Source organism: Branchiostoma floridae, chromosome 19, assembly GCF_000003815.2.
Source record: "Branchiostoma floridae strain S238N-H82 chromosome 19, Bfl_VNyyK, whole genome shotgun sequence".
NCBI lineage: Eukaryota > Metazoa > Chordata > Leptocardii > Amphioxiformes > Branchiostomatidae > Branchiostoma > Branchiostoma floridae.
In genome coordinates, this window is record NC_049997.1 from 8,192,514 (window position 1) to 8,209,938 (window position 17,425).

General features: G+C 40.2%; 1 protein-coding gene across 1 annotated transcript in view; it reads right to left on the reverse strand.

The window, feature by feature from the left end:
- Positions 1 to 17,001, reverse strand: part of LOC118407181 (AT-rich interactive domain-containing protein 2-like) — a gene marked incomplete in the record, with an annotated part of 23,441 nt that extends 6,440 nt beyond the window's left edge. Inside the window, 14 exon segments of the mRNA XM_035807603.1 lie at positions 293 to 530; positions 858 to 1,004; positions 1,565 to 1,774; positions 2,502 to 2,680; positions 3,137 to 3,213; positions 3,416 to 3,501; positions 3,933 to 4,002; positions 4,189 to 4,256; positions 4,910 to 5,128; positions 5,566 to 5,672; positions 5,803 to 5,949; positions 15,595 to 15,692; positions 16,258 to 16,351; positions 16,475 to 17,001. Coding sequence (XP_035663496.1) covers positions 293 to 530; positions 858 to 1,004; positions 1,565 to 1,774; positions 2,502 to 2,680; positions 3,137 to 3,213; positions 3,416 to 3,501; positions 3,933 to 4,002; positions 4,189 to 4,256; positions 4,910 to 5,128; positions 5,566 to 5,672; positions 5,803 to 5,949; positions 15,595 to 15,692; positions 16,258 to 16,351; positions 16,475 to 16,566 — 1,832 coding nt within the window.
- Between the last annotated feature and the right edge of the window lie 424 nt (positions 17,002 to 17,425).

Consider the following 17,425-nt stretch of genomic DNA (forward strand, 5'->3'; position numbering starts at 1 on the left):
CGTCTAAGAAAAGAGACCAATGACTTTATTGAAGAAAAAAGGCAGTTAAACAGAAGACATACAAATATTTTAGCTTAAACACTTTTATCAAACAATACATAATACACTCAACACCACAGCTGACAATAAAACTGTTACAACCAATGCCTTTACTGAATAAAAAAGGCAACTAAGCAGAAGATATATAATTTTTTTAGCTTTAAAAAGTGTCAAACTCTTCGTAGTATATAATACACTCAATACCACAGTTTACAATAACAATTATAGAACTGTTCCATCTAGGCACACTTACTTGACACATCTGTAGAAGTGTGTGGATGTGAGGATGCCGACTCGCGCCAGTTTACTGCAGGACGACAGGTAGTCTGCGTACAGGTCTATCCTCGCTACCGACCCCTCCGAGTCCACTTCGTACAGCGAGTTCAGCCACGAACACGTGAAGGTTTCGCTGTCGATCTCGCGCCCGCCCTGAGACGGCGTCGCAGAGTGAGCTGATGATACCGTGGCGGTAACTAACTGCTGCCGCTGACCTAAAGGAAGATAAAATGTTTTATTTTAAGTACATTTAGAAGCTATATAGACTAATTTAAAACTTCCATCAAATCATACAAAGGCAAAATAAATCTGGAACATACAAATGTTTGATGGACATGGAGTAACTACCTCGTTGGTTGAATTGTTAACTGCCATGCTGTCATTGGTTAAACGGATAATAGTGATGAGTATGTCTGTAATAATTTCAGTCTGTATCTTTCCTCCCACAACTGTGTTAATGACTAAGTGTGATTATTCTAAGAAAAACAATTTGATACTCTTTTTATTAACTTCTCATCCCATCATAAACATTAGTACTGAACCTGTTTGTTGGGCCTGTTGATAGCTGTCCACCCTGTTGGGGTCCTGCGCGGCTTGCCGGTGTGGCCCATGGTCTATTATTCTGATGCCCGCTAAAGCGTCAGGACGCAGGGTCTGCACATCCAACGTCAACATGCCAACCAGGATCTCTGTAACAAACATTGGACAAAAGGTTAGAAGTCTCACAGTGTTAAGCTTTCTGATTGGTCAAAAGTAGACCAACCACAAGCAGTATTGCATTCTATTAAAAAACGTTTGGAGAATGGTCAGGGTCATCTTTGGACCCCTGATTAATTCACTTTAATACTTTCTTTAGCAAAAAGCTTGAAATGCAACTCTTATGTAAAGAATACAACATGGTGTATTCTGTATCACTGTAGGAACCCATGGGAGGGCTGGGACCGAGGGTTGGAAAACACTGATTTAATTGCTAAACGACTCATAAAAAGAACAAAAACCATGTTTCAACCTGTGCCAACAACCTTATTCTGTAAGAAAATTTGAACAAAAGAAGTTGCTTGCATCTGTGATTTCATAAATAGCAATGGCAGGCATGGAATCCATGAAAGCATATGTGATACAACTTAGAAGCCTGTCTGTAACACAAAATTATCACCTGGCCCGGCCCAGGTATGACATAAACAAATTAAAAATATAGATAACCTTACTTTGACATTAAGGGAAGACAAAAATCCTCAATTCTACTCACCCACGCTGTGCTCGATGGATGCAATCTTGCTGGCCGTGACCTTGCCGACGTTGGAAAGGTCGTACAACACTTCCAGACAGGCCAGCAGGACCTGTACATCGTGTACCAGCAGTGTGCGCACCAGGTTCCTGTACGTGTCCAGCTCTACACACTCCTCTAGTACCTCCTGGTTCTCTGGAACCTGACACAGCTTACCGAGAACTTCCATACCTGAAAAATAACATTCACAACAATTGTCAACAACAACAACAACCTGACACACTCCTCTAGTACCTCCTGGTTCTCTGGGACCTGACACAGCTTACCCGGAACTTCCATACCTGAAAAATAACATTCAGACATTGTAACACAGCTCTACACACTCCTCTAGTACCTCCTGGTTCTCTGGAACCTGACATAGCTTACCGAGAACTTCCATTCCTGAAAAACTGTGACAACATTCACAGTTTTTGTCAACAACAGCAAAAACTTGACACAGCTTACCCAGTACCTCCATGCCTAAAACAATCATCAGACCAATGTGAACAACAACAATTTCAGGTTCATTGTACCAGAAAAATTTCCACGGGTTCTCTGTCCAAAGGATTTCCCCTCTCTAGTAGAAGTTGGGAGTTCAACTTCTAACCTTCCTGTCCATGTGTAGGGTCATTTACTGTGAGACCATGCATACTTCTGCTGTGATAGCGTCCCATAGATTTAGTAATGACTTTCTGTGGTAACATTTCCATCTACATTATTTGTAAAAAGGCAATAATGACCATGTAGATGGCTAAAATACCATGAAACAGTTATCAGCTCTAGCATGCATAATAGGCTGCGTCTGTGGTGTAACTCCCGATCCCTAACCAGTCTTTGTGGTTTAGGTAACTGGTTGAAGTCCCCATGTAGAATCATGGACTGGGCATTAAATACTAAAAGAAAAAAGCTATTTGCTGACCTCTCATGGCGGAGAACTTGTCCCTGGAGTTGAGCCCAGCACAGATGGTGTGCATGAGCAGCTGTGTGGTCTCGTTCTGTACCGGCTCCAGAATCATCTCAGCTGCCACGTTACTCAGTGTGTCCAGACCAAGCTGCTTCAGAGACGCGTACTTGCTGTGCGCGCACAGGAGCAGGAACCTGCAAGTGGTTTCATTTAACAGTTAAGACCAAAAGCAACATTATAGTCAAATCTAACCTTAGAACCAGCGCATAAAACAGTCAAAGAGGACTACCCAAGAGACAAATTTAAGTAAACCTGGTCTATTTGGACACTACAGACAGGTCTCTTAGTGCATGTGTTAATGAAAAAGTGGTCACATTGGCCAAGTACTTGTCTTTATGTAGAGCTTGTCACCACATAGGTTTGATTGTGCACAAAAATGGTCTTAAAACTGTATTTAGGGCAGAAATACTGGAATTCATGAGCAAATGGCATTGAGAAAAGGCAGACTATTTAAATTCAAAACAATGCAAATAAACAGTCATTCGTCTGAGAAATGTCCATTAACAAACTGATTTTTTAAAATTTGGTCTTCGAAATGTATAAAGTTATTGGAATGAAGTACAGGTAGAGTCACTTTCACTAGTACATACCTGAAACAGGTTTTGTGTGCCGCCAGTACTGAGACATTGTCAGCCTCAAACGACAGGTTTCTTAGGATGACAGCAACCTGAAATAAAATTACCACAAATACTTGCATTTACATATACTACCCAAAGCTGTCATTAATTGTCATTCAAAGACATATATTCAACATGGCACTATTGTTTCTATGACATGTTATAGAAATTGGTTAGGCCTTTTTCTTAAACACTTGCTTATGTTGGCATTGTGTCAAAATAACTTGAATTAAAAACAAATTAAATCCGAACCTGTAAGACTCTCTGTCCTTCAATATCATTGATGCCCAAGTTCCTCCTGGTGTTGAACAGGCTGTCCAAATCCATGTGGTCCTCATCTGTAATAACATGTACATGGACATTGGTTCATTTCTCATGTTCTCAAAATCATCAATACCTACACTATACTACACTAGTGCTGAATTCTGTAGGTTTAAACTGTGTGTAGAAAAACAAACCTGTCCTGTTTAACCAAAGTTATAACACTGTGAAACTGTAGACAAAACAAGATCCACCGAAAACAAGTCAGTTCACCAATGCATGCTTTCACACAAGGGTTTGATAACAGCTCCCCCTAACAACTCATACAGGAAGTGCACATTGGTTTCATCATCATCATCATGGTTTAGTCATGACTAAAAAAAGCCTCACACACTGATGAAGTGCAAATTCAACATCTTTACTAGCAGAGATAATAAACATATCGTTGATGTACTTTTAAAGTAAGAATATTAGAAGAGTGAATGAGAAAAGTAGAACCAAGTGTTACCTGTAGTTTTGTCCAGGTGCGTCCTAATAAGATCTTTCATTTCTCCGTCTTCCACTGTGTCTTTCCAAAACTGTAAAGCAAGAATTATCCTTACAACATACATCAAAACAAAAAGCTATAACCATTTACTTTCATGCCCAAGTTAACCCCAGCGATTGAGTATTACAAACAAATCTATGGCATGAAAGACTACAAGATTAGACCATTTGGTAGTAACAACACTACAGACAAATAAGTAACTGTTTGTAAAACAAACCTTCACAAAGTCCCTCCCAGTTAGGGGCTTCCACCCCTCTTCATACACTGATTGGTAGCTCCCAGGACCTGCAAGGAGACAAAGGTAGGTTTGTTATAGCAATACGGAAATGTAAAAAAACACAAAATTGAAATATAATTGCCACACGATACGTAAGCTATCATCAGGTAGTCAGCAGTTCTAACTGAACTTATACATGAAATGAATGAATGAAGCACAATCAAAGCTGCCAAGAACACTAACTAGAGGACTAACAAAATCTGGTTTATGTGGACAGGTGGTCAGTATAGACAGGGTTCTCTACACTTGTGTGATGACACAAGCATTAACTTGATTAAGAATCAATTAATGGCAAAAAATGGCAGGTGGTCATATATAGGTTTGACTGTACATGTATGTTATAATTAGGTACCACCAAAAGTGGTCACATCAGCCAGATGGTCTTCATAAAGAGGTATGTAATTCACTTTGTCTTCTCAGTACCAAACTTTCACAGTCTAAGAAAATTTAACTTGTTCTCGGAACTAAGTGTTCACGGTGAACGAATTATTTGTTATCATCAACAAGACAAATTATCTGTTATCTATAATGATAAGTTCACGTTCATTGACCGTACATTGAAAAAATCAGGAATTACAGTATTCATTTGTACAGGTGTGACTGTACACGTATGCGGACACAAATGTGCAACTATCTTCAGTATAAAAGAGCTCCCCCTCACCATCCTCGAACAGGCCGACTTGCGCCAGCAGCTGGTCGATGATCCGCGGCGCCTTGTTCAGGCGCATCACGTGTTTGCTCTCGTTGGACAGCAGGGTACACACGTTGATGGCGAAGTCCACCTCGTTCGGCAGCCCGCTTTGTAATGACATCATCAGCTTGTCGTAGTCCGTGAGGGCGGGCTTGTCCAGCGATAACCCGCTGGTTTGACGGAGGGCATCTAAAATACAAAAACTAGCATGTTCAGGACACGATTTTCAAATACTACACAAGAAAACAAGCTGATTTTATAGATAGAGCTGTGATATTCAGGCAAAAATATCTTCGACGACAAAATTATGAAAGTGTAGATCTACTTGTTAAGCTTACCAATTTTGCAACTTGTGTACATTTCCTGCATCCTAAAAATATTCTGCAAATTGCAGCATATATCTGGGTGCTGTAGATCTTAAAAAGTTTGCAACAGTCTAATTTTCCTGGCTTATATACAACACGGTATATTCCGTATCAACCCAGGTACCAGCCCGACAATGGGTCGGATTTAATCTCCAGGCAGATCTATCAATGGCATAAGAAATTTAGCTGGCCAAGGAGTGTTCTGAGCCACCAAAGGCCAAAGTCATTACAGAGTGCTGGTATCTTTACCTGTCTGCTAACACTGTGGTACCCGATACCCAACACCACTAAAACCTCCTTTCTCCTCCCACAAAAGTAGGTTCTGTGCTGCAAAGGTAAGCTCTATGTCCACAAAAATGTTGCCGATGCTGGACTGCACAATCTTTTTGGAAGTGAAGAGAAGTGCTTACCTGGTATCTCCACCTGTCTGGTAACACTGTGGTGCCCCATCCCCATGGGTGTACCGGGGCGGGGCGAGGCGCTTACAGATCTCAGTGCTTACCTGGTATCTCCACCTGTCTGGTCACACTGTGGTGCCCCATCCCCATGGGTGTACCGGGGCGGGGAGAGGCGGAGGGGCTGCGGTCCAACAGGAAGTCTTCCTCCTCTTCCCCCTGGTTCACACGCTCGTACGGCTCCAGGTACCTGCAAGGCATCATGGGAAGGTTTAACGCAAACTAAGGCACGATCTAGACACAGTTTTTCCTGATATCTGCCAGCCGACAACCTCTCACCGACAGCTTTTTTTCAGCTTCTAGATGGAACTGCAATATTGCCATAAAGATATCAGCAGAATTTCTCCCAAAAGGTCAGGAGCATTCGCCTGATAGCTTAGCATGGGTCCCTGATAGCTAAGCAGGGGTCCCACACAACTTCCGCGTGCGTGTTAATGCGTCCTGACTCAGAGAGGGCTCATTAGCATACAACGCTGGCTCATTAGGCTATATAGCTGTTTATGGCTGCAAGCGCCACAGGTGTCCCGCAGCCAACATTCCAGATCCCTCTCGACATATCCCCAGATATCGGTAAAAACTGTGTCTACATTGGGCCTTACAACTTTTCAAAAAGGTCTCTCCAGTGTTCTAGCCAGCCTGAAATTTTTTTCTGTCCACTGCTGGATTTTGAACAGAAATCCTGTCGAGTGCCAGATGCTTCCATGCGACGGTCGTTGGGGGGTCCAGGAAAATTTTGAAATCTAAGACCCTCTGAAACACTATTTCCTGCATTTTGAGGGGCAAATTTTGCCGGAAGAGTACACTCAGCTAGGTTCAGTGGCACCTGTGCTGAATTTCTGGAGATCTTTGCAAAATTTCATTAATTTTGTTTAATATCTTTACATACCGATTTTGGTCCGTCACAGGATGGAATGGGCAAAATATATGTCCGTCCTCAGCGGTAAAATTCCATCAAAGGATGAAAGCATGGAAGCGGGCTACATTTTTTCTTCTCTCAAGGAAGTTAAATATTGTTCCTTGTTTATGTGTGGGTTTCTATAATGGCGAACTGCTTGAAAGGGGTGACATCTGCCAACTCTTATCGGTTGCCTTGTTAATCCTAATGTATTGTATTTCACTCATGGTATTGTATCACCCAAAAAAGACAGTTACTAGTATATATTTCACAACACCCAGAAACCCTTTCCTTAACGTTCCAACCTAATGAAACATACTACATACAAAATATAGGTTTGAATCGCAACAAAGGAAAGAAGCTAACACTTGACAATAGTTGCTTTGACATTATAAAGAATCTACGTTCTTACAACTTTGGTTATGTTCTTATATCATATCAGAGAACATCAGGAACAGATGTTATAAGACCTTTGACAGATATCTAAGAAAGTGGCCATGCCTCCAGAATTCAATCATATCTACAACAATGCTTTAAAAAAAACTGCACTTCAATCTTTTCTCACTAGGTGGCATTATTCTACAACCATGAAACTGGATGTACGTCACTACGTGTACATGAACAAGTCAGTCTATAACATGCTTTTCTTTGTCTCTTGTTGGTTGATGACTTTCTGCAATTGAATCTATAGGGTTGGGGTTTTGTGCGCGTGAAAAACTTGCGCATGAAAACTTGCGCGTGAAAGATCTGCGCGTGAAAATATGCAAATTAGCTGATTCCCAAGGGAATCAAAAAGTTTTTACAGTTTTATACTTAAACGCTCAAACAAGATGGCACAAAATGGAATCAAGTATCATATTGTTGCATTCTAGAGTATAAAATCTTGATCTGAATGCTTTTTAAGTGAATTTTCAATGTTAAGTTTTCACGCGCAAAAAAGTTTGAAATTTGCGCGTGAAACAATCTGCTTCAAAAAAGATGAAATCAAGCTTTTAGAATGGAGAAAAGCCTCAAATTGTTACATCATACAATATAAAACATCGTATGTGCAATTTTTCCATTTATTTCTGTCAAATTTACTGATTTTGAAATGCTCAAAATATGCAAATTAACCTATTCCCAAGGGATCTAAAAATAATTTTTTTTTCAAACCAAAAATTCAGGTAACAGATGGAAAATTATATATAAGGTTCACATTTTTATGCCTTAGAATTCCTTGCTGCACATTTTCTGACATATTTCAGGAACTTTATTTTTTCACGCGCAGATTTTTCACGCGCACGCGCAAATTCTCCACGCGCAGAAAACCCGTTCCCAATCTATATGTGTTATTTGGCTTACAATTTCAGTTAATTAGAATTCTAAGAACAATTAATCAACATTTCTTCAGAAAATTCCAGACAAAAAGAAGCCTCATCTAGTTTCTAAAGCAGTAAAGGTAGGAAAAATAAATACGATGTCAATATTGAGCAGCTTTGTACCAATACCATGACTGTTGTGTTTGACAAAATGATGAATTCCCTAGCAATACATTTAAGAATTTCTTGAATTTTCTGATGCAAACATATCATTAATAAGACCAGACTTGTGGGAGACAAGGACTGGCACCCCTGCAGCGATAGCCTCCAGACCAACCAATTTTCAACAACAAAAAATGCATCTACCTCTGAGGTTTCACAAAAAATTTGCTGAGAAAAGTACTGATAAATTCAAAAGTATGCAATTGCCATCACCTCACAATCACATTAAACTCTTTGCTGTCACAATGGAATGATAAAACCTGTGTAAGCTATCACATACTGTGTATGTCGCAGTGCTAAATGTACAGTCTCTGATTTACTATGGCACATTTATATAGCCTACACAAAAACGGTATTTTCCAGGTTCAACTAAAAGGTGTCTAAATCCTTCACCTTTCAAATTCTATGTAAAGTAAATTTATCTGTCAGATCGCCTGCATATTTTTTTTGCTACCAATATCACATATGATTTTGAAACATTAATGTAGTATACGTTTTCCGCAAGGGTTTGGCTTCAATATGAAGGCTGATATCGATGGCATTTCCTTTTATTTGATGTATGAATATTCTAGTAAAATTGACATATACATGAATAACAATTCAACAAGAGAAGGTTAGACTTCATGTAAAAATGCACTGTGCAAAATAAAGTCTGGAGTAGTATAGAGAAAAACACCAATAAATACTAATAACAACCATGGAATTCTATTCTACATGTATGTATATATAATATAGCACGCATGTTCCAACAATTGTGAAAGCAGATCTATATATATAGTATATATCTCTGGAGAGTACTCTAGAAATAATCTATTTTGATTTGTAAAATCCACCTTTGACTCCATAACAAAACTCTTTGCAAAATCAAAGTTATTGTAAGCAAAAATTACAACAGTAAATACCAAAGGTTCCCATGCCTTGGCAAGAGAAGGCAGGCCACCTGAAATAATACTTAATTAAATAGGCACCACTTTGTTGATTCGACCTATAGTAGGCTATACAAAAGACCAACGTGCGAAAAATACATGTTACCATTGTTAGAGAAATAACATCTACATCACCAAGGTGACAAGCAATTCCAAGATATGAATAAGAAATCATTTGCTACCAAGGGGGTCAAATGCTCAAAATCATTTGCTACTTCCTCAGAAAATTAGGCCCAGAAAAAGACAATTACAAATTTACAATAACAGCAACATGATGGACATGCTATCATAAAAAAGAATCAATAATGAAAATGCATATTATTTTCTATAGTACATGTATGACATGAAAAGCCTTTCCAATGTATGTTAACTGAAGAGCCTCAAAGACTTGTCAAAAATCCTGATGCCACAAAAATGAATGTATAGAAATTTAGCAATAAATGCCACCTTTGACCTATTGCATATTGTGCTATGTTTGACACGAGATGTTATGTTGTTTTTAAGCTCACCAGGAGGCAAACATTACATGAAGTTCAACAAATTTGGCTCAGTGTCAAGATGGTGACCCAGCCAGGCGTGGGACTATTTCCCTTCACTGTAGGGTTCTAAACCTTGGGCTATCATCAGATATCTTTGCATCAATCCACCTGTTTGGTAGCCTGGGTATCAACGTTTATTATAATTATACACTATATACAGTCGCTTCTTGCTCCAACTTTACTATACACTATATACAGTCACATCTTTGCAATTCTGTCTGGGAACTGTGATATCTCTAACGTCTGGAATCATCCAAAGTTTGGATGAAGGCGCTGATTGGGCCCTACACATCAGCGAATAAAGAATGGGTTCAAGTGCTCACTCGAACAGGGGTTCCAACTTCCAACACCCGAAACGCCCTCTGTCCGCTTGTGGGAGATGTGGTCATCAAACGAGTGCTCTAGAACCCATTTCTTAATTCGCTCATTAACTGATATCACCACCAGAAAGTTTGAATGCACAGGTCTCCAGACAGGTAGCAGAAGCGAGCATAGGAGCTAACTACTATCCAGATGGTACCCAGGCTGCCTGTATGGATGATTCTGTATCTTAAGACAACATTCTGTATTTTAATAAAAGACAACTTTTTAAGCTTAGAACTCCTTGCTGCCTATTCATATCACTTATAATATAACCCACAGAGAATTGGTAGTCTAATGGCTACTCCAGTGCTCTAAAGGTTATAGAGATTTCAGTTATCAGAAGTTATAAAGTTATGAAATTTTCTGTGAGGCAAAAATATTGGAAGTGATATTCATTCAATGCATGGCTGGTGACATGTATACCTATTCTTTACATTTGTTCTAAACAAAAATCTACTAAAAAAGGAAGCATGTGTAAAATCTTGATTGCACTATCAATATTCTTTTTGTACTGATTAATGATTTCCTTTATTTTAGATTCTGGAAAAGGAGTATCATCCTGTTGGTTTGTAGCATGCAACCCACTTTCATACATGTGTGACATATCACATTTGTTCAAAAGTACAAGCTCTTTTAGTAAGTTTTACACAGAACTATATGGTTTGTTCCACTCACACTGGGAAGGAACTTTTTGATAAGAGTGCATTTTCTCCAACATGGGACCTCCAGTTTCACGTCCCCTAAGATAGGACATGCCAAGCCGGCCATCCCAAGCCAAAGTGAGAGGTTCATTTCATCACCAGGAGTAGGGAAAACGTTGTTAAGTGCCCTTCCAAAGGGTACAACATTGGGGCATTCCTAGCATGGATTCAAACTCCAAACCTTCAGATCCTAAATGAGAACCCCAAACCACAAGATCCCCTTGCCACCTTAATGCAATGGTCATCGATAATGTTTAAAAACTTTCTATATCTTCTCAAACTACACCCCTGAGCAATGTCAATGACCAATAGTAAGAACAAATTGGACGTCGGCCAAGCCATGTATAAAGGCCATATCTGTATGATCATTAGTTAATGTCAGGCTGAATGTCTCTTATATTATATTACCTGTTTTTTTCTACAATCAAGTACAGACAAGTCAGACAAAGGTGTCAAACTGCAAGTACTGGGTTGAAAAATATCTAGTTTTTACTTATTTTAGGGCAGGTCTTTTCCTGCTCTAGATTTTGATCCTTCTCGCTTTCGTTTCATGAAGCAAAAATCTGAAGCATTTTGAGAGGCAAATTTCAACATGCTTGATCTTTTGAGGCACTGTTTATATCTGTCAAAATATCATGATGATGTTTTGATCTTTGACCATCAAGGCATCAGAGTGGTTGAAATTTTTCTGTGTCCAAAGCAACTACAGCTTACGTACATTCAAGAATATGTGGTATGCCACTTAACATCAATTTGGGTATGCTATGTATGTAAGTAACCCTTATACACAAATATCAAGGTGCACAGTGCTCGAAATACCCACTTGCACACTTGCAATTGCAACGACATTTTTCTTACCGCAACTTGATTTTAAACCCAGGTTGCACACTCCGCAACCTGAAATTTTGCAGTTGGAACACTGCTTTTCCCCCACCTATGTGCAAAAGTTTTATAGTAGCAAGTTGGGAAGACCATTGCTGGAAAAAAAGATAATGGATAATTTGAAGAAAGTAATGACTTCGAAGTGGGGGCAACCTGAAATGTTGATGGCACAACCTGGCTGCTGACTCAGGTTGCCACCTGGGCAACAAGGCTGAAAAAAATGTTTCGAGCACTGGTGCATCTGTGCACCATAGTATAGTAAAAGTGACTTTTTTTACATTTCCGAGGAAAAAAAAACTAGTACAGTTTCAGGACCAAACGTGTATTTGGAACCTGGTATGTCTGGCAGTTTAAGAATCGTACCCTTTTGGACTAACACTTTCAAAGAGTGAAATGTTTGGCATAGCTATTTTTACCATTGACAGAATAGAGTCCAACAAGTAAGCAGTCATCAACAATAACCACCAATTATAGAAACCTAAGAAAGGGCTCCAAAACCAGATGTTTCTATGACATAAGATCAATCAAAAACTCAGCAGGCAACAAATTAACCCAGGTCCTGAAAGAAAACTGAATTCCAAAATGGAACTACCTATAAATATATATATATCTGTACAAATATAGAGAGAGAACGATGCACACAATATCATTATTATATAACATGTAGGTAATTATACCAAGTTGAATGACATAAGTACTTTTTGAGTTTCCATATTTGGAGCGCCTTAATGGCCATGTCAAGGAAATGTCATCTTTTGATGTCACTCATGTCTTTGTAAACTCAATGGTATGTAAGGACCTACTGAACTACATACATCATTACATGTAGCTATTGGAGGCACAATTGGCTTTAAAATATTGCTAAGACTAGGACTAGGAGTAGTAGCCTATTGTTAAGAGCTAACAAACTAGAGGTGGGTATCGGTGTACTGGCAGGCATTCAGGTGTTTTGGGGCTTACTGGTCCAAGAAAATGACAAGAGCTAAGTAGAGCTTACAGTCATTTCTACCAAGTTTCTTCAGTCAAACTTGGTCTAAGACAACAGAGGCAGTTAGCCTTGTTTACGAAATCTAAAACGTCAGTGAAAATCAGATAACTTTGAATGCAAAATGGACCATTGTTTTGAATATTGCCCATTGACAATTGCAAGTTTACAAGATCAGGTTCAGGTCTGGGCCTGCACCTGATCCTCTCTGGACCTGTACCAGACCTGTACCTGAATTTTCTGTACAATTACCCTTCCCTATTTGGTTGCTTGTCAGTCAGTCACTAGAGAACAGGGAGTGTAACACTAGTAGTGTAACACATGTACACAAGCTTCAAAGGCACACAGTAGCCGTTAAATACATTATGTCCATCTATTTGTTGCACTGAAGTAAAACCATCAACATGGTCACTAACAAATACAGTTAGTCAAGGCTGTGTTTAAATAGGAACTAACATTGCAACCATTAAAAATAAAACCCTACCCTGTCTGCCTACCATTGTCTTCCGAGACAGACAGATGCCAACATATCATTGCAACATCGGTACTTGAGTCAAGGCCAGGGAAAAGCAAGAGCAATACTTGAGTTTGATTCAAACGTGATATCAAAGTGAACAACTTAAAAATCATCACCACAGCTGCTATGAAAAATCAAAATAGATGCTATCCACTTAGGTCAAGTCCTCTAAGATATCAGGGGACACTCAACACTCACAACAAACTTACATCTGCCATCTCTGATATCATCACTGACTGCATGACTAACATCCATCACTACACAGAATAAATGTCATCACACATTGTTCCTGGGCAAGCTATAATGGGGTTCAAATGAGCAAAATCAAATGGGATTCATAAACAATTGTCTAAAACAAAATGAAGTTTTAAAAAATCCTTATATTATTTTCCACACTGCTTATGTTCAGCACTAAACTATTACAATGTCAAATAAAATGTTAAATGTTTGGTTGGAACATCTGTCCATCTTGTATGTTTATATTCTCATTCATGAAAAATAGACAAAATGTTGTCAGCATATCCAATAAATGGGTATTTTCTCTGGAAATGTTTTGTTTTTGCTTTCTGTTTCAAGCACATATGATCATCATCATTCCCATGAAAAAATAATGTCTCCCAATAGTATAAAATGATATTCATGACATTTACAGCTGCACATAGCCAGTATGGGCAAGAGGCCCTCTTGCAGTGTCAATGCCTGACCTCAGTATTCATGGCAAAAATGCGTACACGTCCAACATATCACTCAGAAGGTAAAACTTTTCTAACCAATCAGTCAGTTATGAACATGCTTTCAACTCAAATAATTGTAACATCAGGGAGATTGATGAAAGGGAATTTATGATCAAGCTAACCAAACGTATTTAGGCCCAACTGCTTAAACATTCAGAGAAATACAGGACCTTAAATTTCCATGCATGTAGTCTATATCTACTGCTAGTATCAGGAGAGTAGCAAAAACAGCTCAGAAATTAGGAAACATATACTCCAGTCCTACTCTCTAAATGCAGGTGCTATTCAAGAATCACTGCAGTCAGTGGCGGCGGCACCGGGGGGGCAGGGGGGGCGGCTGCCCCCCCGAAAAATATGTTGGGGGGGCGTCGCCCCCCCAGAAAATCAAGCTGAAACCTTGTGCATTATTTTGATGATGGAAATTTCATTAAATCAAGCTAGTCTAACGGGAAAATTTATGCCTGAAAACGCAAGAAATGACGTTTCAGAGAGTCCCGATTTCAAAATTTCGCCAGTGTTCCCTTGTGACGGCTCGCGTCTTTGGCCATGTCGGCGCAAGACAATATGTTGCGGGAGCGTCGCTCTTAAAAACCTTTTAAACTAATCATAATAGAAATTTTACTATCGTACTATACTTGGTTTACAAGCAGAATGTGGGCCTCAAATGCAGGAAATGACGTTTCAGGCGGTCAAGATTTCAAAATTTTATCCGGACCTCCCCAGCGATGACTTGTGCCTCCGGCGCTCACAACGACATGGTGAAAATTTGTTGAGGCGTGGGTCATTGCCCTCAAACATCTCTTTCATTCACAAAAATTGCATTAGATTTAGCATAGTCCCTCAGCAAAATTTGTCCCCCAAAATACAGAAAATGGCGTTTCAGAGGGTGCAGATTTTGAAATTTTCCCAGACCAACCTTGCGACAGCTTGCACCTTAGACACTCGAAATCGTGAATATATTTTGGGGGCATCGCCCTCGCTAAAACCATTTGTATTTCTAACAGAATTGTCATCAAAGTTAGCTTAGGCTGGCAGCAAAATTTGCCCGTCAAAACGCAGGAAATGGCGTTTTAGAGGGTCAAGATTTCAAATTTTCCCGGGGGAGCATGCCCCCGGACCCCCCTAGGATGGTCGCGCCTCCGGCGCGACTGGTAGCGCCTTCGGCGCTTCTGGTGTCGCAAAATTCTGTCAGTAAAAGTTCGCCCCCCCAAACGAAATTTGGTGGTGCCGCCGCCTCTGGCAGTGAATCATGAATTTGAATGTACAACTGTACTAAATACACCTGGCTAAAATTACTTGGATTGTAACACAGGTAAATACTAGTTAGTACCATACGAAAAATATACTAGTACGCAATATCCAATGCCATATTTGCATGGACTGTACATGCATGTAACGTTATATGGTCATATATAATATAATACAAAACAAAAGTCATATTGCTACTCATGTTTGTTAACCCTCTCATACATCATAACATATTCCTTAGCCAATCGACTATACCTCCTTTTGAGAAGGAATATGATTTTCATAACACTGACTTAATATCATTCCTTATGCACCTTAATATTTGTTTAATTCTACTGCATAAATCATAAATCCTACAAGAGCTGTTAATCCCGACATATAAGGAGACGCCATAAAATGCATGAGTTTCCCGCCGAATCCCAGCTCTTTGCCACACGTCCCTGTCCTTAAGTACACAGAGTTAAGACATCAGTACACCTTAATGTAAAGTCTACCTGTGGGTACACCTGTGCATAACGTCCTTACCTGTAATACAGCTGTTTCAGTGCATAAGGTGCATGGGTGCAACCTCTGGGGAAGTTGAAATGTTCTGTCAGTTCCCCCCATCTCTCCTTCTCAGACACCTGAGGGAGGGAAGAAAAGAGAGTTAGTAAGGAGAGATGAAGATTTGTTGATGAGAGGTCAGACTACATGTGTGTGTGCCTGGCCACGTTTGGCGCAAAATTCAAGTGGCTTTATTTTGAGTGACAAGACAGTGGCGTTTCCTACACAATAGCACCGACCATGCTGTCGGCAGCACCCTCATAAAAACCGACATTTCTGCACGCTTCATGGCCGAGATTCCGGATCATTTCAGCTCCAGATGACAAAGAAGACCGTACGGATGTGTGTATACAAAGATCAGTTTTTGTTTACAAGCGTGGAAGGCATTGTTACGAGCGCAAGGTGCAAGGCGCTTTGTCTCTCCAAACCCTTCCCTCCCACCAAAAATTAATTTTCCCTCCAGAACACCCACACCCACACAAAACCACCCAATAATCCCGCTTCTAGGCCGAAAAATCGACCCCCAAACGTCCCCAGCGGTGGTCCACGGCCGGCAGGTGAACTTGACCTAACAGGAAAAGTTGTCAGGTGGGCGAAAAATCGCCGTGAGAACGAGTAAAGTCTGGAAGTGTTGGGCGAACTGACCTTCTGAAATCCTCCCAAAGAGGTGACTTTGTTGTAAAGATGGTGCAGGTCCAGCTCTCTCCCGCCAACGTAGGGAAACCGAGAAATTGGGTGCCTGGAGAACAAAAGAAACAGGCAATCAAAGTTAGAGAAGTGTCCGTGAACTTCAGGGAACATCCGGCGACGGGACAAAAGCGATAATTTTTGTGGTAAGGAGAGTAGGAAGACACACACTCACCCTTTGGCAGCGTGAAAATCCTTCAGATCCTTCAGAAACGCCTGCCTCTGCCTGCGTTCTCTACCCGGGTCTTTCCCGGGCGAACGGTCCATCTTTCCGGCGTTTTTTCCCGAGTTCAGGCCGCTAGGTCATCCACTACGGAGTTCCTGGGTTGGTTAGCTCGAGTTTCCACCCCTCCCGCGGCTCATTCATCCACCCCAGTGCACGGGGAAACAAAAAATCCTCCTCTCGATTCCCGGTCAAGCCAAAAACACTGCGATCCTACCTACCCGCGACTCCCTCCGAATATTATAACCCCGCTTTTTCGAGGCCCAGAAAAATCACATTTCAGGCAAAAATCGTCCATCGACGGGACATTTCGGGTACGTCGGGATGTCGACTTTGGTCGAACGGTGCGACTTTCTAGATGCGGATAATTTGAGGAGAATCAATAGCGGTGAACGGACGGGACGACTCAGATGAAAATCGCAACAAAAAATAATGAACATGCCGAAAATTGCATTGGTCTCTAGAGGGGTACCCAATAGTCAGGGTATTGGACACCCCCTCTAATAGAAGATTCTAATGATTTTCCCTGGTTGTTCTGACCATGGCATGTTATCTAATGCAACAATAAACAAACAAATAAACATAATGGACGAATTGATGTACATTTGAATACTAATTACTGGCAAAGAATTTGCTAAAATCGTTAAAAATCGATGTTTCACATAGTCTCGCGAGAGTTTAGATGTACGAGATGTGGGATTTCCCTATATATTTCCCATCGGGGTGTCCTTTTGAATTGCACTCCTCATAGCTAAACATAATAGATGTAAACAAAGCTCTTAAACGTATATCATGTATGTATTATTACAGAAACTATTCAATATTACAGTATTAGGCTTTATGTTTATTTTTGTTTCATCGATAACAAAAAAGTACAAAACCAAATGCTCATACATTTGTGTC